Source organism: Gasterosteus aculeatus, chromosome 13, assembly GCF_964276395.1.
Source record: "Gasterosteus aculeatus chromosome 13, fGasAcu3.hap1.1, whole genome shotgun sequence".
Classification (NCBI taxonomy): domain Eukaryota; kingdom Metazoa; phylum Chordata; class Actinopteri; order Perciformes; family Gasterosteidae; genus Gasterosteus; species Gasterosteus aculeatus.
In genome coordinates this window covers 20679431-20706421 of record NC_135701.1, presented here as the reverse complement: position 1 = coordinate 20706421, position 26991 = coordinate 20679431, and the positions used below count along the sequence as shown (strand labels likewise).

General features: G+C 47.9%; 1 protein-coding gene across 4 annotated transcripts; it reads left to right on the top strand.

Moving 5' to 3' along the window:
- Positions 1-1592: 1592 nt before the first annotated feature.
- Positions 1593-26898, top strand: LOC120830894 (metal transporter CNNM4). Of its 4 annotated transcripts, XR_013451915.1 has the most exons (10): positions 1593-3065; positions 11277-11420; positions 11695-11832; positions 12971-13140; positions 18218-18314; positions 19365-19427; positions 20970-21026; positions 21836-22014; positions 22280-22688; positions 22739-26898. XR_013451915.1 is itself a non-coding variant. In XM_040195883.2 (9 exons), exons 1-9 carry the CDS (start codon positions 1652-1654, stop codon positions 22535-22537), a joined length of 2520 nt encoding a protein of 839 aa, XP_040051817.1. In that variant the 5' UTR covers positions 1593-1651; the 3' UTR covers positions 22538-26898. The 4 variants fall into 4 exon arrangements, 2 of the variants coding, with proteins under 2 accessions (XP_040051817.1, XP_040051819.1); XM_040195883.2 differs by having other exon boundaries at positions 22280-26898; XR_013451916.1 differs by lacking the exons at positions 19365-19427; positions 20970-21026.
- Positions 26899-26991: the final 93 nt, after the last annotated feature.

Here is a 26991-nt window from a genome sequence, read left to right as displayed (position 1 = left end):
TGAAGCTCTAAGTGAAACAAACAGGGGACTTCTGGGGGGGGGGTCAATGGCTCATTTGGAGGTTGGTGATCTTTGGGCTTCATCGGACTTGGTGGTTCTGGTACTTTCCTGTTCAGTTGCGTTTCCGGTTTCAGCTGCAACGGTTGTTTTGTTGTCGGTGGGAGTTTTTCTGATATATGTCACCGTTGCTCCTTGAAGTGTTCCTTCATCTCTTGCTACATGAACCCCAACGGCGCCCTAGACGGGCCCTGTGGCCCCACCGAAGAAAGCACGGGGAACATTTCCACTTGATATCACTCACTGCCACCCGACTACATCCTCATGAACCTTTTACTCCGCTTCTCTGTTTGAAATAAGAAGTCTCTGTAAACCCAGCTGAGGTTTTCAGTTTCCTGGAGACCCAAAAGGAGGAAATCAAGGTGGTTTCAAGGAAATCTGCTCTCCGTTCAAAACTAAAGAGGCGTCATATAAAGCAAACCTACAATGAACATACATTCATTTGGATTTAATGTATGTTCATTGTGTTGAGTGTAACTCAACTTTCCTCGAATCATGGCATGACCACACGGTGTTGACAGAATACATAGAGCCACATCTTTAGATCATTGAGTATTCTTTCCCCCCCTTGACGTCATTGTTGCTTTTCAACTTTTGCTTCCACTTTAGCTGAAGTCTCTTTATAAAGCTTCCTCTTCCTCACCCACTGCTTCGTCTTTCCTTTTCTTCTTCATCTCAACCAGGGGAGGCTTCGGCCTTCTGTCCAGTGGCGAGCCATCGTCACGTAGCAACCGGAACCGGGCCAACCCACGAAAGACCTTGGCTCTGTTAGCATGGGCAAATAGATCGGTGGTTGGGCAATTATTTTAAGTGGTGCAAATAGATGTTTTGGGAAGACGTTGGGCTACCCAACACCTCTTAAACTTACTTAGGAACATACTGCAAATTGTTGGTTTCATTTGTGCACAAACCAAAAAGTTAAACAAGAGGAAGGAACCTAATGCATGTATATACTTATGTAATTGTTTGGGCAATAAGCTGTTTATAAAAGGATGCTCACACATTGATGCGTCAATGTTAATAACGGGAAGCTCCTTTCTATTTGAATCACACTGTTTTACAACGTACACCTTCACCCATCAGGCTGCACTGCGCGCCATTTGGCCACAAGGTGGAGCGCTGTTCTAAGATAAGAAATGTAATTGAATCCCATATTTCCTTCAATACAGGTTTGGAGATGAGATTAAATAAAGGAAATTGAAATTGAACTCTGGATCACCGCTAATGAAGAAGAATGTAAAAGAACGGAGGTATTTATGTGAGTTCAGCTGTACTGATCAGCACTCATATTGTTCAGCTTCAATAATAACTTAGAAACCAAATACACTAATGTTTCATTTAGAAATATAAAATCAGTAAGAAATGAAGAAGTAATTTAGCGACGTTAAACTTCAAGCAGTCCACCTTAAAAAAGAAAAGAAGCAGAAAAAACAGTCGACCTTAAAACCGAGGACTGAAGGGGGCTCGGTCGCATGACGTATCCCCCGCTGATTGGCTGCATTGTCGAGGTAGCTGTTATGCAAATGAGCAGGTTGGGCTCGTGGAAACCAGTAGGTGACGTCAGTTCCCCCAACTCGCAGAGAGCGAAACAAACATGGCGATGGACTCGAGTGGACGGGGGTTCACGCTAACTGTACTCCTCTTTTATTGCGTTCTTGCGGGCGTCCGGGCCGAGGGGCCGGCGGCGGAGTCGGGCAGCGGGCCGCGGATACTCGGCATGCGGCTGGAGAGGAGCGACACGCCGGCCGGGACCACCGAGCGAGGAGTCATCCAGGTAACCGAGGGCAGCGACATCCTCTTCAGGTTCTACGGGCTGCGCCTGCTGCCGAACACCTCGGCGCTCATCAAGTTCACGGAACTTTACTCCAGCGACAAGGAGGACGACACCTTCGGCGCCCTGGCGGCGCCCGTCAACAGGACTTGTTCCGAACTCACGAAGGACATAGAGGTGAAGGGGTCCATGGCGGTGAGCAACCAGAACACCTCCGGGGTGGTCAGCCTCCGGATCAAGCAGCTCCGCAAGAGCGAGGTGGTCAAGGTGTTCGGCGTGTGCGTGCGCGACACGCAGGAGAAGGAGGAGACGTGGTACATGATGGACGACAGGGACGGCCGGGTGCGAGTGGTGGAGGTGGCCAAGTCCCTGCTGCCCATCTGGCTGCAGGTGATCCTCATCTGCTTCCTGCTGGTGCTGTCCGGCATGTTCAGCGGGCTCAACCTGGGCCTGATGGCGCTGGACCCCATGGAGCTGCGCATCGTGCGGGACTACGGCTCCGAGAAGGAGAAGAAGTACGCGGCGAAGATCGAGCCCATCCGCCAGAAGGGCAACTACCTGCTGTGCTCGCTGCTCCTCGGCAACGTCCTGGTCAACACCACCCTCACCATCCTGCTGGACGACCTCACCAAGTCCGGGATCGGCGCCGTGGTGGCCTCCACGGTGGGCATCGTGATCTTCGGCGAGATCGTGCCGCAGGCTCTGTGCTCCCGGCACGGTCTGGCGGTGGGCGCCAACACCATCCTGGTCACCAAGCTGTTCATGCTGCTGACCTTCCCCCTGTCGTGGCCCATCAGCAAGGTGCTGGACTGCGTCCTGGGCCAGGAGATCGGCACCGTGTACAGCCGGGAGAAGCTGCTGGGGATGCTGAAGGTCACGCAGCCGTTCAACGACCTGGTGAAGGAGGAGCTCAACATGATCCAGGGCGCCCTGGAGCTCCGCAGCAAGACGGTGGAGGACGTCATGACGCCGGTCGGAGACTGCTTCATGATCCGCAGCGACGGCGTGCTGGACTTCAACACCATGTCCGAGATCATGGAGAGCGGGTACACGCGGATCCCCGTGTACGAGCACGAGCGGTCCAACATCGTGGACATCCTGTACGTCAAGGACCTGGCCTTCGTGGACCCGGACGACTGCACCACGCTGAAGACCATCACCAAGTTCTACAACCACCCGGTGCACTTCGTCTTCCACGACACCAAGCTGGACTCCATGCTGGAGGAGTTCAAGAAAGGTCAGCAGGGGATCTCATGAGGCTCTTAATAACGAGGCAGCGCTCATAAAGTAAATGTTACAGCACTCGACATTCAAAAACCCCACCGGATCCTTCAGGAAAATCTTCACCAATTTAATTAAATGAATTAGCTCTTGACTTATATACTGATGTGTGATACACTGTATATCGTAATGAAGTACCAAGCAGGTTATAGCCGAGCTTGACCTTTTTCACCTCTTTTCGTGGCCGATCGTTGATGTTCGGACTTTATCCAGCATAGAAAACCCCAGAAAAAAAAACTCCTAAAGGGTCCAATTTATCTTTCCTGTCCGGTGCAGCGTAAGCGACATGATATAACGCCTGCGGTTGCTAAGCGCATCAAGCGTTTCATTAGGGGACGACACCTGTCCTCCTGAGTACCATGCGGAGGTCATGTTAGTTATAAATCCAGGCGGGTGCTCGTATTCATTTAGAGTTCCAGGAGGGAGGCTCCTGCTGGAGTTTCCTCCCCGACTACGTTTAACCAGGAGATGTTGTTTTATTTGGGGGGGGGGGGGGGCTACAGGTGAACTCACCGTGTTGTAAACAAACGTATTATCGTTGATCACCTCCTCGTTTCACCTCCCTCCTCTTGCTTTGCTGCTTTTTCCTCTCGTGCACACTCGCTCTCTCTCAGGGGAGGACAGACACACACACAGTGAGGAACCCCCCTCCCTCCCTCCCCTCCCTCCTCTCCCCCGCAGGGGTTTATTTTCCTTTCCTCATGCGCCCCGTCTCAAGGTCACAGACGGCAGACACACACTCGCTGTGTCTGGATCTCCACGCTGGGCTCGCTCCTCTGTGGATCGAGAGATGCTTTTGGCGGCGCGTGACATTTTGGGCCGAGAGGGGACACACACACACACACACACACACACACACACACACACACACACACACAGTACTTCAATCTGACTTAGAGACGCTGTTTTTCTTTTACTACCCCGGCCTCCACGCTGTGGCCGCGTAGGTGTGGAAACACGCATCCCCTCTGACCCGACTCCCCGCCAAAGTCTCAAGTTCCACTCACTTGCCGCCCGGCATCAGTTCCCACAGCAACGGCATCCAACTGTGTGTGTGTGTGTGTGTGTGTGTGTGTGTGTGTGTGTGTGTTCTCTTTACAAACAAACCTGCTGCAAGATTCCGTCTACTCTTGAAGTTGAGTTCTGAACGGCGGGAGTTCAAATCATCAATACTTTATATTCTGGCATCACGTCACCGTGTGTGTGTGTGTGTGTGTGTGTGTGTGTGTGTGTGTGTGTGTGTGTGTGCGCACTACGACCTTATCCATCCTCTCGAGGGGACCTTTCAGGTTGCCTATGAGGCGACCTTTTCGGATGAGATGAAATTTTAATGACACGCCGGTTGTCAACACGGTCTCAAACCTCAGAGGGGAAGTAATGAGGAAAATAAAATAGTTTATCCCCTCTTTTATACATCAAATGTAGCTCATTGGTGGCACTAGATTCACGAGAATCAAATGCTCACCAAGTCGTACCTTGTGTGTCTTTTTTATTCTCGTTGAGGTTTGAGTTCATAATTTAGAAAACACACAAGTGAATCACAAGTTCACTCTGCCAACACACACTTACAGGTTGTCTATTATGTATGTTACAGGTCACATGTATGTCTGCATGTGACCCTCAGGCCCGTTTTGAATAATAACAGTGTAGGATCAAACTACTAGTTTCACATCTATGATGATAAATAATGATAAAAAATACTTTCATTCCTATAATGAAACATACATTTACAACGTGTAAATTAGTATTGAATTGGAAAAAAAAAACGCTGAAACAATTTCACACATTTTATGTCCTTTTTTCAGCAATAATGGCCAAAAAATACTCATCCCAGCTTCCCAAATATTAATATGTTGTGATGTGTGGTGCTAAACCACACATGTTTGTGATTTGGAAACCTGGTTGACTAAAACAAGAAATTAATTAATTATTTCAACCGGGGCTTCGAGAAATTCAATTTGGATTTTTATGGATTGAATTATTATCCTTTTTCTTCATTTTTACTGTATTGGTCATGTGTTTGGCCACTTATGTGCCACCTAAATCGAGAGGACGTGTCCTGACAATATGTCCTACAAAGCATTGTGCAATTTGTCTACTTCCTTTTCTGTCCCTGCTCTCCTTTGTCTCCTCTGTGTTCAACGCACACTTAGCCGTTGGCCTCGTCATGTGCCGTGACGGCTCAGAAGCACTCCCATTACCAGCCCGTGACACTCCCTGCTCTCCATCAGAGGACTCCATAATTTACTGCATTCCTTCCTCCACCCGAACCTCTTCATTTCAGCTCTGATCCCGTCCTTTAGCCCAGATCGTACCTGGAAGCTCTTTAAGAAGCCGCTGACCAGAAACATTCGTAGTCTCTGTCTTGTTTTAATGTTATAATAAAGTTGATTCAGGGTGTTTTCTGGTGGTGCTATAACCCCGCCCACTTCCCCGTGCTATAACCCCGCCCACTTCCCCACCACACAGCCCCGCATACTTCCCCAGAAATTCCTGTTTTCTCTGTCGCTTTAGATGTAATGTAATCCACTTTTGAACCGCGTTCTACGTTTCTGGCGCAGTAACGTATCGGAGCACGTGAACGGAAATTTGTTTGTTATTAATGTCAGAATTATGGCATCCAAAACAATTCTTGATCTTCTCCCTTCAGGCCAGACGTGCTCAAGCTCCAATAAGCAAACATGTACGGTGGCTCTGAAGTGCAAAACACGACGGCAAATAGGAAAACGCAACGGCGTTAACGTCTTACGGAAAGGGTAGGGCCTTATAGCAGAGGACGGATCCTTCTGATTGGACAAACGGACTGTCTGTCTTTTAACCCTCTTAGTCCGAAGCCTTTCGCCTGGCGACGGAAAGTGACGTGGAGGATTCAAATTACCGTGACTCCTTAACTATTTGCACAATTGACGTAATTCTAACGGATTCTGAAAGCTGAGAAATGCCCCTTTCTAGATATTATGCCAGTCGATAAATCAGTGGCGGGAGATCCCGTGATGAGGGGGGGGAAGTGAACGCGTGACAAGAGACCGAAATGCGTGACTGTCACGCACAATGAGAGCCCTGTATCATCCCCTGTTAAAAGACAGACCGTCCGTCTGTCCAATCGGAAGGGTCCGTCGTTAATGTCGTTGTGCTTTCTTATTTGTCGTTGTGTTCTGCACTGCCACCGTAAAAATGTGCCCGTGCGTCCTTCAAACGTCCCGAGAACCTCTCATTCGATCTTCATTCCCAGATTGTTTCTTCGGGGACGCCATTAAATGCTTCGTTGTAACTTGGTCCCTGCAGCCGAGAGCCGAGCAACCCGAAGAACTGGCCACCGACTCGTGTTCCCCTTTGCACCCTGAGCAATAAGTAAGCTAATTGTTAGCGCGCCCGTGACCCTTCTGCCTGCGCGCGTTTATCTGATCCGCTATCTGTGCGTACAGTTCGTTGTTTGCCTTTGACAAAAACACAGGTTGTCTTTGGCATAAGAAGATTGGTATCCTCGAAAAACAAAAAAAACAAATGGAACAGCAGCACTTGCCGCAGCTCCTGTACAGATTTTCACTGAATATCGAGCAGCTCACCCGGCTGGCTGCATCTTACCAGCACTCTCCAGTCCAATCAACGGGTGTTGGACTTTCTATGCTCACGGAAAAGCCTTCAGGTGTCCCGCCGAGTCCCCGAGCGTGAACATTCGCTCGCTCGCGCTCCTGACAGCCGACCTCCTCCCGCCTCTCCGGCTGTGATTCATGGAGGATGAAACGAACCCGAGTGATGGAGTTGGTTCTGCCAGCAGCTGTTTTTTAAATTTCTTTTTACAAACGCTTCGTGTTGTAAAAGACAAACTTGCGCTCGGACAGATCTTTCTTTATTTGGAACATCTGGAAGAGGATCTATTTTTACATTGTGTGCTGCTATTTTTAGATTATAAAAGCAGACTTTCTTCTACAAGAAGCAGCACATTGCATATTTACAGACTCACAGATTAATTGGTTAAATTCACTTTTTCGAAGCACTTCAAGAGCTTCTTAATCCTTCTGGTTTAAAAGTCGAAAGATTGACCTTTTGACATTTAATTAGCACAGCGACGACGACCCGACGCATCGGTGCTTCTGGAGGTGTGGGCCGAATGAAAACGATCTGCAGCTGAGAAATCTGCCCCCCCCCCCCCTCATATTCCCTCTTCTCGTTTCTTATCAGCCGCCTGCTGCTTCTCTCCCTTTTCCTGTTGAGTCGTCGTGGCTCCAAAGAGCTGACGGTGCAGCCGCCGTCTTCTCAACTCCGACTCTTTCCGGACCAGCGTGCCACAATGGGATCAGTCGGCGTGGAGAAAACGCCAGCTCTCGCGCACGTCTGTTTTCGGTGGGTGACGTTGCGTAACGCGGGCGGCCCTGACGGGGTGCCAGCGGGGGAGATTCCTCCCATGTGGGCAACCCTTGCGTGGCCAGGAGAGGCTTTTTTTTTTTGCCGTGCCTTGGTTTGTAGCAGGCGGTGGACTTCTGCACCCAGCGGGTCTCAAACCTGCCGGGTCAGAAAATGTGACCTTTTTTTTAAAGGTTCATATTCACGCTTTTTAAATGTTTTTTTTCTGGAGCGGAGGCCGTTTGATGATCGCCGTCGATCCACGTTTGCAGATTCTTTTAGTTTGTCTGCGAGAACCCGGACTTGTTTCTCTAGTTGACGGACTCGCGAGGGTGAACGATATAATGATCCTTTTTTGCTTTTTGAGTTCCTGAACTCAAAGGTGGAGAAGGTTCCGTGTGACGCTTTGGTGTCTAAGCCGTCCGGCGTGCGTCATCTGCTAACCGACGCGCTGCAGGGACTCGTCCACTCTGCAGTGCTGCTCTAAGCCTGAATTCAAACATTCATCCGCTCCACTCGGAGCCGGAAAAACCGGTTCGGAAGAGCTTGACCGGTCTGCTGCACAACAGGCCTTTTGTGCGCGCGCGTGTGTGTCTGTGTGTGTGTGCGCGCGTGCTGTGTTTACATGCATGTTTGCAGCAGTGCGTTTTTTGTGTCATCCCTGCACGATGTGTGTCCGGGCCGGCGATGTGTTTTTTTTTTTTTTGTGCGTGGGCGGTATGCGTGCGGCATTCCTTTCCCATACAGACTCAACCCACCCCCCCCACACACACACACACCTCCCCCCTCACCCCCTTTGTCGCCGATGTTTCATGTCAACAAACAGGCCGCTGACGGGAGAGTCAGAGGGCAGAGAAAACAGACGGGAAGGTCACCCCCGACCCGCTGGGAGTCCAAATATCTGCAGCTGACGAGGGAACCCGGAAAATGAAACAAAGTGTTCTGTGAGCAGGTAGCACACGGAACCTGGAATGCTGGTGTCGGGGTCGGGGTCGGCGTCGGGGGGCATTTCCTGCTTATCAGAGGAATAGAGAAGCTGCATTCTGGGGTTTACTGTTTGTGACAACGGTTGCCGTGTTCCTCGGTTCCTGTTTTTTGGGTCAAATCTTCCTCGTTTGCCGTCACGTGGTTCCACGTCGTGGATGAAAAACAATCGGTCACAAATGTGACAGCTTGGTGGACGGGGAGACCGGAGGTGAATGAGCAACGCAAGTAGTTTGATGACCTCATTTCCTGCTTCAGGACATTTTTTTTAGGTCACTTCAAGTGAATCCAAGGAAAAACATTTAAAAAAAAACAGCTGAGCTGAGATCCGATAACGAAGGATTAGTGAAAGAAAATGAAACGACGACATCACAGAGAAGCTGAGCATTGTGACACGTGACCTCACAGGGGATGGCGCGCCGCTGTCACGCCAGATGTTTACGTGTGCGTGTTTGTGTTTGAGCCTGAGGTTAGACCTGAACCTGAAACGCACACACACACGCACACACACACAGCGCAGGGGCTCAATGGACACTCACTACGTGAATGTGTGTGTGTGTGTGTGTGTGTGTGTGCACACTGAAGGATTCAATAGACTCTCAAGTGACTCCCCAGTAACTATGTGGTAAGCATGTCCCCCGGGGTCCTACTTCCTCTGAAATATTGACTCCGCTCCACAGGGAGAGGTCACACACACACACACACACACACAAAGTGCCTTTTCCATGACATGACTTCTCTATTTTTGTTGCTACGGTGATCCTGTGTGAAATGAACGATAATCCGCTCGTGAATGCGCTCAAGTGCACTAAGGTTCTGCATCGTCCCACGAAATGATGTCACCCTGGTGGACTTCCTGAGCATTTTAGGCGTTGGAGATGAGACTTTTTAAGAAGTTTTAACTTGAGTGGGAATCCGTCGTCATCCTTCCCTGGGGGGGAAGATGTGCGGCGTTGCCTGAGGGCCCGGTGGGGTTTATTTATTGAGAGGCTGGGTAAAGCCTACGTGGTTAAAATAACAAACGCTCATGTTGGGCTTTAACGGGTAAAACCAAACTATCTGTTCACAGATTCTGAAGCTCAAATGTCGCTTTTCCGCTTTGAGAACCCTGAGGGTGAAATCATAAGAGAAAGGATCCTCCTGCCGTAATGAGGAAGGTTTGGATGCCGCGTGTAGAACGTCAGCTGCTTCCTCTCCAGCGTCCAGACTAAATACACATAAACATCACCCCACGACCCCCAACTTCTCGCACGCCGTGACATCACCGGCTCCCACAGCCCAGCCGGCCTCGTGGGAATCGGATTCCTTAAAGTCTGCGTAGTAAAACCCAACACAGTCAGCGCCTGTGTGTGTGTGTTTGTGTGTTTGTTTGTGCGTGTGTAGTCTTGCCAGCGGATCCTGCTTTACCACGACATGCAGGCAGACATCGAGGACGTGTGTTACGCACACGCACGCGCGCACAAAGCTGAAACCCTCGCGGGCCTTTGGTCATATGATCTCTTTGTGAATCCTGTTGATCGGGCCGCTCTCCTTTCATGGTTTGCTGCTCTCTCCGCTTCGCCCGCAACCTGGGGGGGGCTCTTTGTTTGGGGGAGAACGGGACGCCGCATGTTGCGTTTATTTTTAGAGCCGGGTGAGGACGGCTCCTCCTATATTTAGGAACCGCAGCGTCTCACTCGTCAATCTCCCAGCAGAGTGTGTGTGTGTGTGTCTCTCGGTTGATCGTTTCGGCTGGAACCGTCTCTGGCCGGCCTCCATCTGCACTTTGAACACTTTGTGTGTGTGTGTGTGTGTGTGTGTGTGTGTGTGTGTGTGTGTGTGTGTGTGTGTGTGTGTGTGTGTGTGTGTGTGTGTGTGTGTGTGTGTGTGTGTTTTGTGTGGTACAGTAACGCCTGTGACCAAAGTCCAGGACCCAACCCCACCATGCGGCGCCCTGTACTCATTAACAGGCCGTCCGGCGGTGCGATACTCAGGGAGTGGGCCCGAGCGGGTCGCCGCGATGGCGGGGTTGTGTGTGTGCTGCGCGCGTTGAACAGAGACACACACACACGCACGCACACACACCTCACAAACACGACGGCGGGGGTGTGGCCGTGAGCCTTAATGCGATAAATACATATCAATAAATAGATTGCAAAGAAATGGTCAGCAGCCTGCAGGGGTTTAGCTTAGCTTAGCTTAGCTTAGCTTTGTTTATAAATAAGCTTGTCCTTCGCATACAATTCACTAATAAAGTAGCTTATCATATCATATGTCCGAGGATTTAACTAAGACGCCCCATTAGATATTAAATGAATTAGAAAGCAAAATAAATGAGTCAATTCTTTTGTTGCCGAAACTGAAACCATTGAACTTCCCTTCTTTTGAGTCATCCTAATAATATAACTGACATGAAATTAAACATTATTTATTACAGCAACCAAGCCGAATTCTTTGTAGTTTGTGCTTCGTTTGACCTTCGCAGAACTTTGTTCCTAATTGATTCAGTTCTTCACAGATCGACTCCAAATGAATCCAGCGAGTCACCGGCGTCTCGTTTTGCTCGTTCTCCCCTTTTGTTTGTTTTTGCGTGTGTTTTTTTTGCCCTTTCTCACAAAATGGTTGCCCCCGGCAACGCGGCCGGCCCCTCGTTGTCGAGCCCCCCTGGTCAGTTTTGTGCAGGATGAACTGGACCCCAGAAGGACCCAAATAAAACTACAAGCACAGTTAATTCAACCGAAAACGATCTCATTTCATCCGCTTCTCCTCCGTCTTCTTTCTGTTCCTTCATCCGTCGCTTGTGTGTGCGTATGCAGATATACACGCCGCACACCAGTGATGCCTCTCTGTCCCGCTTTAGGAAAATCCCACCTGGCCATCGTCCAGAAGGTGAACAACGAGGGGGAGGGAGATCCCTTCTACGAGGTGCTGGGCTTGGTCACCCTGGAGGACGTCATCGAGGAGATCATCAAGTCTGAGATCCTGGACGAGTCGGACCTCTACAGTGAGTCGCTTCGGTCTCAGCTTTTATCATTTTCGAAGAAGGAAGTGAGGATGTTCACATCGTGTTGCAATGCTGGGGGAGAATACGGTCTGATACTAGTTAACATCACTACTGAACCACAGCAGGGAAACTGGACTAAATATTCATTTATTCCACGTAAAAAGATCTTTTCACAGTGCTCTCCAAGGGTTGTGCAATGTTGACTGAGTGAACCTTTTGCTTTTCTTCTGATAAATGACTTATTCTTTTTGTGTGTGTGTGTGTCACTTCTCAGCCGATAACCGCAACAGGAAAAAGGTGGCGCCCAATAAAAATAAGAGAGACTTCTCCGCCTTCAAGCAGAGCGAGAGCGAATCAAAAGTGAAGATCTCTCCTCAGCTGCTGCTGGCCGCCCATCGCTTCCTGGCTACAGGTGAGGGACACACACACACACACTTTTTAGTCCACCTGCCAGCGTCCAGTGGTTTTCACGTTACAGCTTTTCATCCCTCTGCCCAGTAAAGACCACGTGTCTCCAGATGACAGCGTTTAAATGAAGCGTCCAATGGCGTCACGTCAGAGTCTGACGCTCCGTTTTTCTTCTCAGGATGGATTCATTTTTCTTTCCTGACTCATCACGCAGGAATGGGATTGTTTTCCTTTTGTGGGCTGAGGGAGTAGCTGTTCTCCTCTTTCCGTTCCTTCTCACATTAGAGCTTCTTAGCGCTTACATTAGATAAATAAATAAATAGACACTCCAGATATTTGTATATAACAGCCTCCTAATACGGTTTCTTTACATTCATGCCAGAGAAATTCCTGGTGGGATTCTAATCTAATGCTTCATTACAAGTAAAAAACAAACAAACATGTGCTTTGCCCGTATGAAGACAACGAGGTCTGTGTTGTTATTGAAGTGAGACGATGACTTTTAGTTATGGAGCCATCAGCCAACCAGCAGGAGCGAACAACAATTGACAAACCAGGAACATATCGGATTAATGGGCTGTGAAACATTGAATCTCAGCTGCTCACCGTCCTGTTTATTTGTGTTTTTATTGCCGTCCAGGAGAACTTGTTTGCTCAACGTGTAAACCTTTTTTTAGATGACGAATTCCAACATTGGTCGCGCACGCCTCGCCTCTCGCCGCGCGCCGCAGAGGCCCTTTGTTGGCGGGGTGGGCCGCTGCTTTGTTCTGGGCCTGGGTGGGGTCCCACGCACTTAACGCTGAGCTCTGATTGCCGCAGCGCTGCAACGGTTGAGAAACGCGTGAAAAACCAAACGCATTTCACCCGTCGTTGCTTTCAACAGGGACCGGTCGATCAGACCGCCAATCGTTACAAGTTTTAATGTGTAACAATTATTGTCCCGACCTTTTATGAGCCATTATGACTACGATGCATTACAGACGCTTACCAAGACTTCTCGCCTCAAACAAGCCGGGGAAATATTTCACTGTTTCTGTTATTTACAGTTCATGCATTATAACAAATGAATGTCTCTTAAAAGACCAGCATCCTCAATGTCCCCCCCCCCCCTCCTCCCTCCTCCTCCCCCCTCCTCCCGGCAGAGGTGAGCTTGTTCAGCCCGTCTCAGGTGTCGGACAAGGTGCTGCTGCGAATCCTTCGCCACCCCGATGTGATCCAGGAGATCAAGTTCTGCGCCGCCGACAAGCTGTCGGCGCATCACTACGTGTACCAGCGGGGGAAGCCCGTGGACTACTTCGTCCTCATCCTGCAGGTAGGCGCCCGCCACCGGGAGTCATTGCTTTGCATCTTTCGTCGCGTCAAACGGAGGTCGCTGGTACCTCCTGTTGGAGGTTCAAAGGTCAACCCTGGCCTCGGTAACCTGCTGGTTACTAATCGCTTTGATTGATAGTGTTTGGGAAGCGAAGGCGTTTTAACTTGATATTTGAGTAAATGGCAGTAAAAAGATCACGTGTGTGTGTGTGTGTGTGTTTAAGCGTTCAAAAGAATTGCCCTTGAAGGAGCTGAAAGACGGACTTTTGGACTAAACGTCATTATAATCTTGTTCACACACTCCGGCACAATAACCGGCTCACCAAATATTAACGTTATGTTAACATCACTCCTCTTAAATATTTACAAGGGATTGTAAATAAGTGAGTGCTTCGCATTCCAGAGACGCATAGACAGGAAAGCGTGTTTTCTGCCACCGGGCCTCCCGCCAGTCAGCAAGAGCAAAGCAAGAAAACCAAGTGACGTCCCAAATTGAATCACGGATGACTTGTATTATTCCGTCCAATAGACAAAACAGACAAAACACTTTGCCTGATGAGTCCTGCGCCCCCCCCCCCCCATCCCCCTCCTTCCCACCCAGGTGGGAAAACGGCGCCTCTCCGCCCCCCATCTTTCTCCTTGGCGATGCATCCGGTTCCCACGCGTAGCCACGTCCCCAAAAACAGTCATTAGCCGGGTCCAGTAATCCGCGGGCTGGTTGGGTGTGAGATGCAGGTCTGAGGACCCCCCAGGTGGAAGAACGGGTCGCTGCGACTCGGCAGAAAATGCTGTGGGTTTTAGTCGTGTTTGGAGGGAGCAGTAAGAGGCCTTTGACCTCGTCTCTGCTCACGTTTTAGTTCCTGCTGCAGGTGAAACGAGGTGAAGCTTGAGCTCCTAAACAACAGTTTAATGACACAAGATCCAGGTGCGTTCAGGTGCGTTCAGGTGCGTTCCACTTTCAAGAAGCCCGGCCCTGATTTCCGCACCGATGGGCACTTAGAAAAGATGGAATATTTCCATCAGATTCCAGATTAAAATGAATATTTTATTCCGGTGATTACAGATTGGCGGCAGACTTCCCCGTTCAATTATTGCTATTTCCTGTGAGAGCTCGAGCTGTGGACGGTGTAGACGACTGGCGGCTCGTATTTGTCGTGTAAACAACGCGATACGTGTGCGCAGTGTGTACATTCACGTGTACAGTGTGCGTTGTTTGTGTTACGTATGTCTGATGCCCGGTGGGCTCATGAGAACTAAAAACCTCGGATAGAGATGATTCAATGTCATAGTTCCGCTCCTTTTTATAGTGTGTGTGCGTGTGTGTGTGTGCGCGCGCGTGTGTGTGTGTGTGTGTGTGTGTGTGTGTGTGTGTGTGTGTTTCTGGTAGTAATCTTTCCTGTCAGCAGTTTGTTTATAAACCAGTGGGATTCATGCGTCTATAAAGATGCTCTGTTTCTCTCACAGGACAGAGTCCGTCTACCCGGCGGGCTGTGTGTGTCCGTGTGTGTGTGTGTGTGTCCGTGTGTGTGTGTGTGTGTGTGTCCGTGTGTGTTTGTGTGTGTCCGTGTGTGTGTGTGTGTGTGTGTCCGTGTGTGTTTGTGTTTGAACCGGTTCTTTGCTCTGATTACTTTATGAAGGTCATAAAGAGGCATCAGTATTAAAGACTGTTTCTTAACCAGGTAAATGTTCCTCATAGTCTATTCAGTCCATTTGAGAGTAGGACGTGTGTGTGTGTGTGTGTGTGTGTGTGTGTGTGTCACTCAGCATACATGACGCTGTGACTTATTCAGAAATTGTTCAGTTCACCACAAACCAAGTCAGCGGTTTATTTTGTAACAAACACTTGGTCACCGACCACTAAACACACGCGTACACACAGACGCACAACGGGCAGTGTGTATTTTCCAGGCCTCGTTCGGATCCTCGGTGCCTTCGTTCTGTTTTAACACGCAAATGTTATCACTGAATCCTCTCAGACTTTCTGTCTGTAACGTCTGGTCCTTTTAATATGATTTTTTTTTTTCTTTCAAAAGACGTCACCCTGGACGCACTGGCGTTTATTTAAAAAGCTTGGTACAAATTGTATGTAAAGACATCCGTGATGTCATATGTACGCACTTGAATATTTTGTTTCCCCTGATTGGACCTTTAAAAATATAATTTACAGGAAATAAAGCTATTAAATAGTGACAGCAGTGTGCGGGAAACACAACACGTAGGATAAACGATGACGACCTGGAGCCTAATAAAAAAGCTTTTAAATAACACAACAGTGAGGAAGTTCCAGGGAATCAAATGTGAATTGAGTTTTGCAGAGCCGCGTTCTTCCTTAGAACAAGTCTGCTAATACTGAAAACAAAGCATTCAAATTTACCGGACTTTTATTGTGAAGAATTTCTAGGTTGAAATGGAATACGAGAGCGATCACCAAAAGTCAGCAGCTCTTTGAGAGGAAGTGCTTTGGGTAATGCGGCTAACAGGTTAGCTCTTTTAATCCCAAGAATAAGACCGCGTTTGTTATGGAATTGAATTTTCCCATCCGGCCTCACCCGCACCGCTGTCCCACGTTGTCCCGCGTTGTCCCACGTTGTCCCAACAGAATGTCCCGGTGCCCTTGAACTTTGAGCTGTTTACTGTGAGCGGCAGATGTGCCGCTACTCCAATTCCGAGGTTTATCACATCATCATCATCATCATCATAAAGCCTAGTTTATGCTTCTGCGTTTTCAGAGAGACGCAAGAGCCCCTCGCGACCTTTTCACACCTCATTTGTCTAGACTAGCGTCAAAAGCGACGCAAGCCAAAGACGTGACGCTCTCGGTCGTCTTCGACAGAAACGCGTCACTCCGCCTGTTGTTCTGGAGGTGAATCGCTCTGCAACACACGCAAGACTTTTACAACCATCAATTGAAACGAGTGCGTCGACACGACGGCGCGTAAAGACGCAGACGCAGAAACGTGCGCCAGCCTTCAGTCTCTACTCCACTTTTTATTTTTTTATTTTTACCTTTTCAGATTCTTTGGTGTAGCTGCTCGCCTCCGGGTCAGCTGTATTTTTTATTTTTTTTCCTTTACTAGAATTTAGAACAACGTTTCTTTTGATTTGAAGTAACAAATTCATTTGTTGAAGTAGTGATGGCGAGTCAGCGAGGTTTCAGGCGGGAAAAAAGAACGTTAACGTCAAGGTAATGACATCGCCGCTAAGCCCCGCCCACTTCACCGCGTGCAGCCGACTTTCAGGACCCGTCGGGGGGCTGCGGCTTCTCCTCATTCCAGGAGGAGGCTCTACTGTACCATGTCATCAACATGCATCAACACCTCCTAGAGGTCGATAAAAGACGCGGGTTCGACTCGCTGTCATTCAGTGGCCCTTTTTGTTGTTGCGGTTCATCGTCCCCAGTGCGAAAAGGCTGTTGTGTCAGTTGGTCCAGTGAAACGGGTTCTGCGCCTCCTCTTCTTCCCCCCCCCCGTGACACCAGGACTCGTTAGTGTGTGAGTGGAATGCACGTGTTGACCCCGGGCCAACGCTCTCGTACCGGCGGGATTAAACCTAAATAATGTTTCATTAGTCGAACCTTGGCGAGCGCCTTCTCCTCTTTCGGCGGCAGGGCGTCCTTGAGCAAGGCACGTGACCCCCCCCCCCCCTGGTCGCTCAGCGGCCCGCGGCTCCACTGAACAGGTGTGGATTCAGTGACTGGATGAACTTGGAAAAGTTAAAAATAAAGACACAAAATGAGACGTCCCGGGACGTACATGTGACGTGTCTGTCACATGTAGCGAATGCAACACGCACACGCTCGCACACCAAGCTCCAAAACACCCAAAGCCTCCAGCACATGTCGCACTGGCCCTTAAAGGGCCGGCGCGCCGTTTTACAGGGAATCCGCTGTACAGGAAACCACGTTATGTCCTCGGTGGTTCATCACCTGACGCTAAGAATAGAATCATCCCTTCATATCTACAGATCAAGTCCTCTTCACGCGGTCCGGCATGTTGGTCGGCCATGTTTCTACAGGAGCCCGGAGCGGACAAACCAAGCGGTTTCCTTCCTCGTTGTTACGTTACCTCGATCTATCCATACAAGCGCGATCTGTCCGTATACGGAGGACAAGCAGAGCGAAATATCACGCTCAATCCACGAGGTCGACCTGTTTGTGTGGACTTTTCTGGAAAGCTCTTTTAAATTTGGACATCATGTGATCAATGAAAATAAAAAAAAAACTTTATAAAATTACAAATATTATTATTTATTTTTTAATGGCTATACTGAAAACGTCCTCCGGCACTTGTTTGCAAATGTTTGCAAAACCATAAAACCCTGAATTAAAACCAGCTACGCTGCCCAACAAAGATCTTGAAGTGTCTCCTCCCTAACTCGCCGCTCCCCCCGTTGGACACGGTGGTGTTATTCCACCACCTGTCCGCTGCCGTGAGCCCGGCCCCTGTGGGGGTGGGGGGGTGGGGTAGAGGATGGAGTGATGGAGGGAAGGAGGGACGCGTGGATTAACTGCTGTGTTGTTGCTGCAGTTCACACATTCCAGCCGGCCGATGGAGGCCGGCTCACCGGACCAACCCGCTTCTCTCTTTGAGAAGCCCCCCCGCGCCCCCCCCCACCACTCCCTCGCCCCTCGCCCGCATTAAGTCATCCCGCCGAGGTCGCGCCTTTTTTGCGTTGAATGTCTCGCCTCCCGACTCGTGTCAGGTGTCTCACGGAGGAGAATGTCAACAGTTCCAGGGTGTTTCTACTGTATCTGTGATAAATCGTGTCTGGGGCTGTAGCGCCCTCTAGGGACGACCAGGCTCACACTGTCTAGTTTTATTCATACCGATTAAATATTTGACAGAACAAGGATCTTTACAGCTCTATTGTTGGGATTGATGTGATGATTAGAGTCCAAAGGTGAAGGGAAGGTTATGAGCAACAGGTTTTAACTGTTAAATGTCAAATAAATGCTCTGTTCCTCCGTCTGTCAAAGGCATCATGACGAAGACAACAAACTATATAGTGAGACAGAAAAGATGCCTCCCGGGAAGGAATTCACGCTGTCACTGACAATGTTTGTGTCTGCGCTCCATCAGGGGCGGGTGGAGGTGGAGGCCGGCAACGAGAACATGAAGTTTGAGACCGGACCGTTCTCCTTCTACGGCGTCATGGCGATCAGCGTTCCCACCCTGGGTGAGCCCTAAACCCTCCTCTCCTCCCTCCTCATTTCTCCTCTCCTCCCTCCTCAGTTCTCCTCTCCTCCTCTGTACGTTTGCACTAATAATCTTCAAAGGTTAATTAGTATTTTCTGTGTAATGTCTCGGATTAAAGGACCTCTGCTGCCACCTAGTGGTGTAGTTTAATATTAGAACAGCCTGTGCTTCCCTAAATGTTAACCATGATATATCCTGTTATTTCAGCCTCAACCACAACGGATTGCATCATTTCTTCCTGCGTCATCAAGTGCTTCCTGCTCCTTACACATTATAGCATTTTATGACTTTTTAAAAACGTAAGCTGTGTTGAAGGTCACCTAGAAATTCTCGGTCTGACATTGAAAACCAGATCTTTTCTGGTGTTATTTAGGAAGGGAAGAACGTTTGGCTCCAGGTTCCTGATTCTGTCAGCATTCATTTGGTCTACAATACGAAAAGTCTCTCCTATTTCCATCCCTCTGTCCACACGGACTTCAGACCCCTGTCTGCTTCTCTTTGTACTTCTGCAGTTCATTTTTCCATCTCGTGAACCTTTCAGGTACCAGAAGCTGTCACCGAATCACCAAACCCCCCGGCGGATGTCTTCATATGTACCGATTTTAAATCCTGCTTCCTTCACACTGGGCTTCTTCCCGTGTGATCGTCGTTGCGCGTCATGTTTTTATAACTGTTCAACTGTGCGACAGTTTGACACGAAAGACACAACTGTTGTTGTTCTTTTTTCATTGCTATTCTCGTTTTCATCTCGACTCTCTCTCTCGCTCTCTCAGGTTCTTCAGATTTGTGAAGGGGCATTTTATAATTATTTTTCCTTCCTTCCTTCCTCCACCAGCCTCATTTCACCTTCTCATCAAACGTCTGATCGATCGAACCCTCCGCTCATCCGCTGTAATCTTTGGTCTTTGTTTTAGTTTTTTTATGCACGTGAAGCTGTGATCTGTCCCTCTGTCTCACTCTCCCCCTCCTCACCTCCTCACCTCCTCCTCCCTCTGGAACACCTGCTGCCTCCCTCCTTCTCTCCCCTCAGTGGCTGCTCCTCGTCCTCGTCACCTCCCCTTTAAGAGGTTTCCTCTGTTTTCTCGGTTGCCAGGTAAACGCCGGCATGTCTGGGTCTTTTTTAGCACCATGGACGGACAGGGACGGACAGGGGGGGACGAAGGGGACGGGGGGTTGCTAGAATCCAGCTCTTGATTTAGGGGGCGTGGCTTTGGTGAAAGGTAAATAAAGGCGTGATCACAGAGGGCGGAGGTCATGAAAACACCTGCTGTGACATCACGATTGTCCTGAAGGTGCAGCGTGTTCGAAGGTCGCTCGTCCCTCTGTGGTGTCGCTGTTCTTTTACCCTTTACAGGCGCCAAAGGGTTTCCAAGACAACGGCTGCTTTTTGGGGGGATGAGCTCTTTGTTCAACACAGACAACCTATTTTTAGTTTTATTTGCATTCATTTTGTGAGGAGACGGCGGGTTAATTTATTCTCGGTGTTTTTCATTTCCTTTGTCTGCAACGAGCAGGAAGTAGAGTTACCACAGTATTCTGCACGAAATGGGTGCTGTGGTTTATTTTTCAAGTTGCTCTGATTTCACAGAAATGCTTAAACCGTCTCTGAGCTGCAGTTTTCTTCGTTTCGGGACCGTTTATGGATTTATTGATCTAAAAAAAATGGCGGATTAACTGTCAGGAAAATATTCATTAGCTGCTGACTTAATATCTAATAAATAAGATTGCAACATGGAAAAATGTTAAAAGCTCTTTATGTTAAAGCTGCCGCGAGGATCTTTGTCTTTTCGTGGTGGTTAAAACGTTGATCACTCTGATGCCCTTTCACCTCCCGGCCTGCATTCGCTTTTTAAAATTTGATTAATTATCACATGTCACAAACTTTACGTCGACGTTCAAGTCGATCAAAGAGCTTATCCAGCAGCATGTCCCCTCTGGGAACGAATGGAGACAAATAGGACTTCACGAGACACCCAGAAGGAACCCGAGCGTCTCCTGACGACGTCTTTGAAGCGGCAGCTTCCAGATTTGCTTTTGGATCATCAGCACTGTTCACAAAGAACGAGCTGCTGGGGTCATCGTAGTCCGGTCCGTCCTGGTGTAGAATGAACCCACTGGTAGACTTTAATGACACTAATTGCCAAAATAGATCTTCTAGAGCACAACAAATAAGCACCGGTTCCAACCGCCGTCCCACCGCCCAAATGTAGGACGGCTGTTTGGGATTTGGTCCACTCTGATTCATTCTAAAAGCACTAACTCTTAAAAGCTTCACTGACGTCGTGGGGATCCGGTCGGCCTCTTTTCTACCAGCTTTGACACAGAAGCTATTAGAACGAAGGGCTGATGTTTGTTACAGAAAAAGGGAAGTAAAGAAACCTCGAGTCCCGCTTACAACTCGGCTCCGTCGCATCCCGCAGTGACGTCACCGGCAGACGGAGCAAATACTCGGTTGCAGTCTGGACAATGTGGTTTACAGAAGTCCAAAAAGCTTCTGAAGTTGTAGACGTAAAGCTGCCGACCGTGATCCCGAGACCGACACGTAACGAACATCAGTGAAATCTAACTCCACTAATAGACGCTCGGCCCGTAGAAACCCCCGTTGACCCCCGTTGACCCCCGTTGACCTGCCCAGGTAAAACCGTGTCCTATGACTCACTGAGGCCCTCCGCCGGAAGACTCACCGCCACCGGTAATGACGCACGGCGAAGAGCGCGTGTGTGTGTGTGTGTGTGTGTGTGGGTATGCGTGTGAAACCAGCATGGCACAAACACGCCGGCTTGGTGAGGCACGGCGTTCGTCATCGTGGTTTCAGAGTGGCTGTTAGCTGGTTATTTTCCAAGTGGAAAATAACCAGCTAAGTAGGCGTCAACTGTGCATTACTTTGAGTAACACTTAAATACTTCTGATTTGAAGTATTTATCCTTTTTATTCCTTATTTTAAGTCATTTTGTATGGATTGTTGCTTATTAGTTGGCCGGGTCTCTAATTTTAAATCATTGAAAGTTAAATCTCTGCATTTGGGTTTTTTTCTGAGTTATGACTCACTATATTGTTAATTTATCTTCTTTGTAAACCATAATAGTGTTATCGTAATAGTTATAAAGAGTTCAGACCTCACGGTCACGGAGGTGCATGGAAATACTCTGTATGGACGCGAGCACATGACGTGATGTTTGGAGCTGGAGGCTCTTGTTCTCCATGAAGAGAAGCGGCGTGCTGCTCTCACAGAACGAACCTGTTTCTTCGTGTGCATTCATTCCACCTGGTGTGTCACTCACTGGTCATTTGTGCTACACCCCCCCCCCCCCCCCCATCCTCCCCCACCCCTCCACCCCGTCCTCTTATCTGGAGCTGCGTCACAGAAGCCTTTTAACTCCCGAATGGCCTTTTTCTTTTTTTTTTAAACGGCAGAATAAATTTGCTTGCTGTATTCGGATGTTTCTGCCCCGAGCGGCGCCGTCCATAACTTCCCCTTTTCTCTTTCTCTTGTGCGCGCAGAGTTCCGCTCGCCGTCCCACCTCAGCGGGTTGAACCGCACGGCCTCCCTGAGCGGCGCCGACCGGACGGACTCGCTGTCCGTCAGCGGCAGCAACAGCCAGCTCAACTGCAGCGTGCCGGCGCAGCAGTACACGCCCGACTTCTACGTGCGGGCCCTCACCGACCTGCAGTACGTCAAGGTAGGGGGTCGACGTTGTTCTCTTACCTGTTGGCTTTCCTCTGGTAACGGCCTGTGCTTTGTTAGGGATGTAAACGCTGCATGTAGGAATCACTGCCAGTGTGTATAGCATGTTATTTATTATGGTATGTAAGTCTTTTTAAATGTCAAATGTAAGTTTTGTTCCTCTCTAAAAAAAAAAAAAAAATGGTGCATTTCTTTGGCCTCTGCACACATGTCGCCATGGCGACGGCTGAGCCAGCAGCTAACGGTGCTCCCCCCTCCAGATCACCCGGTCACAGTACCAGAACGGCCTGGTGGCGTCCCGTCTGGACAGCACGCCGCAGTCCCCGGAGAGCGGCCACAGCGCACCGTGCCTGGATCAAACCCCTCCGCCCGCCACCGCCGACCCCACCCTCGCGGACCCGGGGGCCGACTTCACCCCGACGGAGAACGGGCCGGACGAAACGACGCTCCTCCTCCTCAACGAGCTGAACTCGCCGAATGCAGCCAACCACCACAGCCAGCTGGACAACAGCGTCTGACCCCACCCGCCCCCCCCCGTCTACACCAGCAACTACACCACCACCGCACCCCGCCATCTGCACGCATGCACTACTGCGCTCGAATGTATGCTGAGGAAGGGTGGAGTCTGTGTGTGTGTGTGTGTGTGTGTGTGTGTGTGTGTGTGTGTGTGTGTGTGTGTGTGTGTGTGTGTGTGTGTGTGTGTGTGTGTGTGTTTGTAGGAATGAGACAAAAAGAGACAAGCCATGTGCATTTTGTGTAAATATGCAAAGGGTGAAACGCACACATTGAGTTCTGGTAACATTGTAAAGACACTCGTCCACGGTGGTTCATCGGCAGAGAGGTGTGTGTGTGTGTGTGTGTGTGTGTGTGTGTGTGTGTGTGTGTGTGTGTGTGTGTGTGTGTGTGTGTGTGTGTGTGTGTGGTTGCACGCGCTCCTTAACGCATTAACTGATCTGAAGGACCTGCTCGTGTGGACCAAGAAGTGAAGAACTATCAAACCCCCCCCCCCCTCCCGTCCCGTCCCCACCGCGCGTGTGTGTTTTTAACTATCCTTGCGTGTGTGTGTTGCTTCCTGTTTACTCAATCAGAGACTCAGGGAGACTCCGCCCTCCTCCAATCCCCCCCCCCCCCCCCCTTTGTACTTGCATGCGTAAACCAAAAGCCCCCCCCAGGCGAGGAGACAAAGACGACACCAGCGTGTCAAATATATGTTCTTTAGAAATCTATAGTGAGATATTTATTGGTGGATTCTGCGACGGCAACAAAAGACCTTCAGTTGTTTTTGTTTTGTTTTGTTTTTTTTTTGGGGGGGGGGGGGGCATTGTTTGTATTTCTGTATCAATCTTGCTGGGAGCCTTCAGCCCAGAGTTGTTCAGAGAGATGTAGCAGCGACGAGCAGCCCGCTTTGTATCGATTAGGACAAACAATCAATAAATCAATGTCTAATTGAGTAATTACAATTAAATGCGGCGGGTACGTTGCTCTCAAACAGAGACCCCCCCCCCCCCTCTACGGACCTGCGTTGTCTGAGTTTATGCGATGGAAAGGTCGCGTGGGAATCCCTTTGCCTTTTTACAAAGATGGAAGACGTTTCAGGTGTTCAGCGAGTGTTTTTCGAGGGTGCGCGCGTGTGTGTTTGTGCGTGTGCTTGTGTGTGTGTGTGTGTGAGACCAAAATTGCCATCACCAGACTTGGTGGGAACAGAAACCAAAAGGGGGATACTTGATCACATTCTGACTAGAACATAAGAAATCTGAGACTTTATTTATTGAGTTCGATGTGCGTGTGTGTAAATATACTGTTGTCGACGAGGGGGATGTGATTTTTATTTTGCCACATTAAATTGTTCATTGCATTCAGTGGTTATGTTTAAGTTTTCTTAATTTTTTTTTTTTTTGCAAATCTGATTTTGGGGGTTGAGGGTCAATCTGAACATTTTATTGTTTTGTATTTTTAAACGCCAAACACAGCGGCCGCCATCAGCGGCGTTGCGTCAGCTTTCGGCGAAGCAAGCATGTATTTTCTATGTAAACAAAGGTTGTTTTTTTCCACAGAACTGTACACACTCCAGTTACATTTTACTGTGTTAAAGTTGAATGAAAAATTGTTTCTTAAATCTCCATAAATGTTTTTGTCCTCCAGCAGAACCAGTTTGTTGTTGTTGTGATATTCAGCATAAAAAGGTGAATTTCTGTTTTTAAATCCAAAGAGAAAAAACTGCTTTGAAGTCCTGTTATTATATTATTGTCATTATAAGATTTCTGCCGCTTGATCCACGTCTCCATGTACCAGAATCCACTGCGGGAATCAGAAATGTTTATTCCTCCCTCAGCTTTGCAGCTTTTCTTGTTTCCCCACTTGTATATACGGGGGAATCTGAGGAGTTCTCATCTCCTAAACGCTGTCAAAAGGGATTCTGGGAAACAACTCACGCTGACAGACAAACGCATCACAGTCTCAATCACCGGATTTCAAATCCCTAACTTCCTCCTCCGCCAACAAACAAACAAGTAAAGCAGAAATAGCACCTTTGGTGGTTCTCACGCCGTTTTCGTCAAAACAGGACTCCTCTCAGACTCAAAAGAGGAATTATAATCGCGTTTTTAACGTGGATCTGAAACAAAAAGATGATCACAAAAGGATTATTCTGCTGTAGTTTTCCGATGAATTGTCATGACTTTTTCAGTTTCATACTTAAATGTCACGAGGTTGTTTTTTGGGTCGTCCATTTACGTTATAATTTAGCCCTTTTAAATAAACATGCGAATAGTGCTCGACGCAGGCAGAAGGTTCTCCGAGGAGACCGAATGACAGCTGCTTCATTTCTGTCCTGAGCCGCCTTTCTGCCAAAAACACCAGCGGTGATAATCTGAAGGGTCGCTCGATGTTTCGGTGATAATCTGAAGAGTTGCTCAATGTTTCGTGATAATCTGAAGAGTGACTCGATGTTTCAGTGATAATCTGAAGAGTTGTTCGATGTTTCGGTGATAATCTGAAGAGTTGTTCGATGTTTCGGTGATAATCTGAAGGGTCGCTCGATGTTTCGGTGATAATCTGAAGAGTCGTTCAATGTTTCGGTGATAATCTGAAGAGTCGTTCGATGTTTCGGTGATAATCTGAAGGGTCGCTCGATGTTTCGGTGATAATCTGAAGAGTCGTTCAATGTTTCGGTGATAATCTGAAGTCGCTCGATGTTTCGGTGATAATCTGAAGAGTGACTCGATGTTTGGGTGATAATCTGAGGAGTGACTCGATGTTTCAGTGATAATCTGAAGAATGACTCGATGTTTGGGTGATAATCTGAAGAGTGACTCGATGTTTCAGTGATAATCTGAAGAGTGACTCGATGTTTGGGTGATAATCTGAGGAGTGACTCGATGTTTGGGTGATAATCTGAAGAGTGACTCGATGTTTCAGTGATAATCTGAGGAGTCACTCGATGTTCTCTGGGTCTGAGCTGTTTTATATTTTAAACAATATGCCATGGGTTTATCTAAAAATCTTTAATTGAGACAATTTTTTGCCAGTTAATATGGTGATTTGTATTGGTTGAGTTTAAGGTCAGTGGGCGGAGCCAAGGACATGGAAAGTTATCTTTAGAGGGCAAATGATGGAAATCGGCTCTAAATATAAGTATGAAAAAGAACGTAAATGTTGCTCTTTATGCACTTCTGATTGGGTTATTCATTATAGTTACGCTCCTCCACTAGTTCCACAACTATTCTTTGAATTATAAGGTGGACAAATAATGGGATGCTTCGGTTGTTTTATGACAATAAAAACAAAACATTTTAAAACTAAAAGCTTCCCAGTCAAGTATGGCTCAGTGTTTGGGTTTCACAGCTGATGACCTTTAGTCAGATTTTGTGACTTGTAAACTCATTTGTGACTCCAGCACCGACCTTAAGGAGGAAAATTTGTTTTAATATGGCATCCAGATTAAATCACATAATCACTCTCCAACACAAGTAATGAAATGTTTGTGAAGGGAGAAGCGTTGCATAATTTTGGGCAGATAACAGGTTTTTCCTCTCAGGTTAATGACTCAGTGAGTTACACAAAGGAGGACTAGACAAGAATAGCAAAATGTTTAATCTTTTAAAAAACACTGTTGAAAGAAAACTTTTTTTTAGAAAATCCTATAGGTAAAAAGATGGGGGTTTATTTTGAAAGGTACTGATGTTAAATTCAATCAGTATGTTTTATTTGTATTATTTCTTCTCTGCCGCTTCTGAGAAATAGAACTCCACATTGATTGTCCCTTATAATCGCAGAGGGGTCATTTAGAGGCAGTTTAAACAGCCTGGACGCTTCTACAATTTCAAAATAAAAGCACTTTTGCATGGAAAGTGTTTTCCAAAAAGCAAATTGCCAGAAATTTGCCAAAGTTTCCGCCGCAGTAGCTTTTCTTGCAATAGTTCTGACCACGGATTCATAATCGCCATCATCTCCGCTGACTCCTTAACGCGACGCAGCTTTTTTATTTCACCGTGTTGTTGCCTTCGCTTCAATGCCTGTACTGGATTTTCTTTTTGTGTTTATTCCTGAATCATTTTTTATACATACAGACAAACAATTTCATTTCAAACGATGTTTTTGTTTTGTAAATTTTTATGGCTGAAATCGTTCATAATCTTTTTTGATTGTTTTTCTTATGTGCCCCTTTTTCTTTTTACCTCAAACGCTGTAATATTTCTCTATTATTGGTCATTAAGTTAATATGGGATCAGAGCGAATAGAACATTTCTTGGCGGGAATTAAACCGATGTAACTTAAAAGACGCTGTAACTTAAAAGTGTAAATACTGTTTTATAATTTTTGTCAATGAGTTTTGAAGATGAAGGAGGCTATTAATAAACGAGATATATTTCTCTATGGACCTTTTGTGGTTGTTTTAATTTCCTCTGAGGAGATTTTAGATGTTTTTTCATTTTAATTTGTTATGTTTGACCCATCATTGCCTTTATAACTG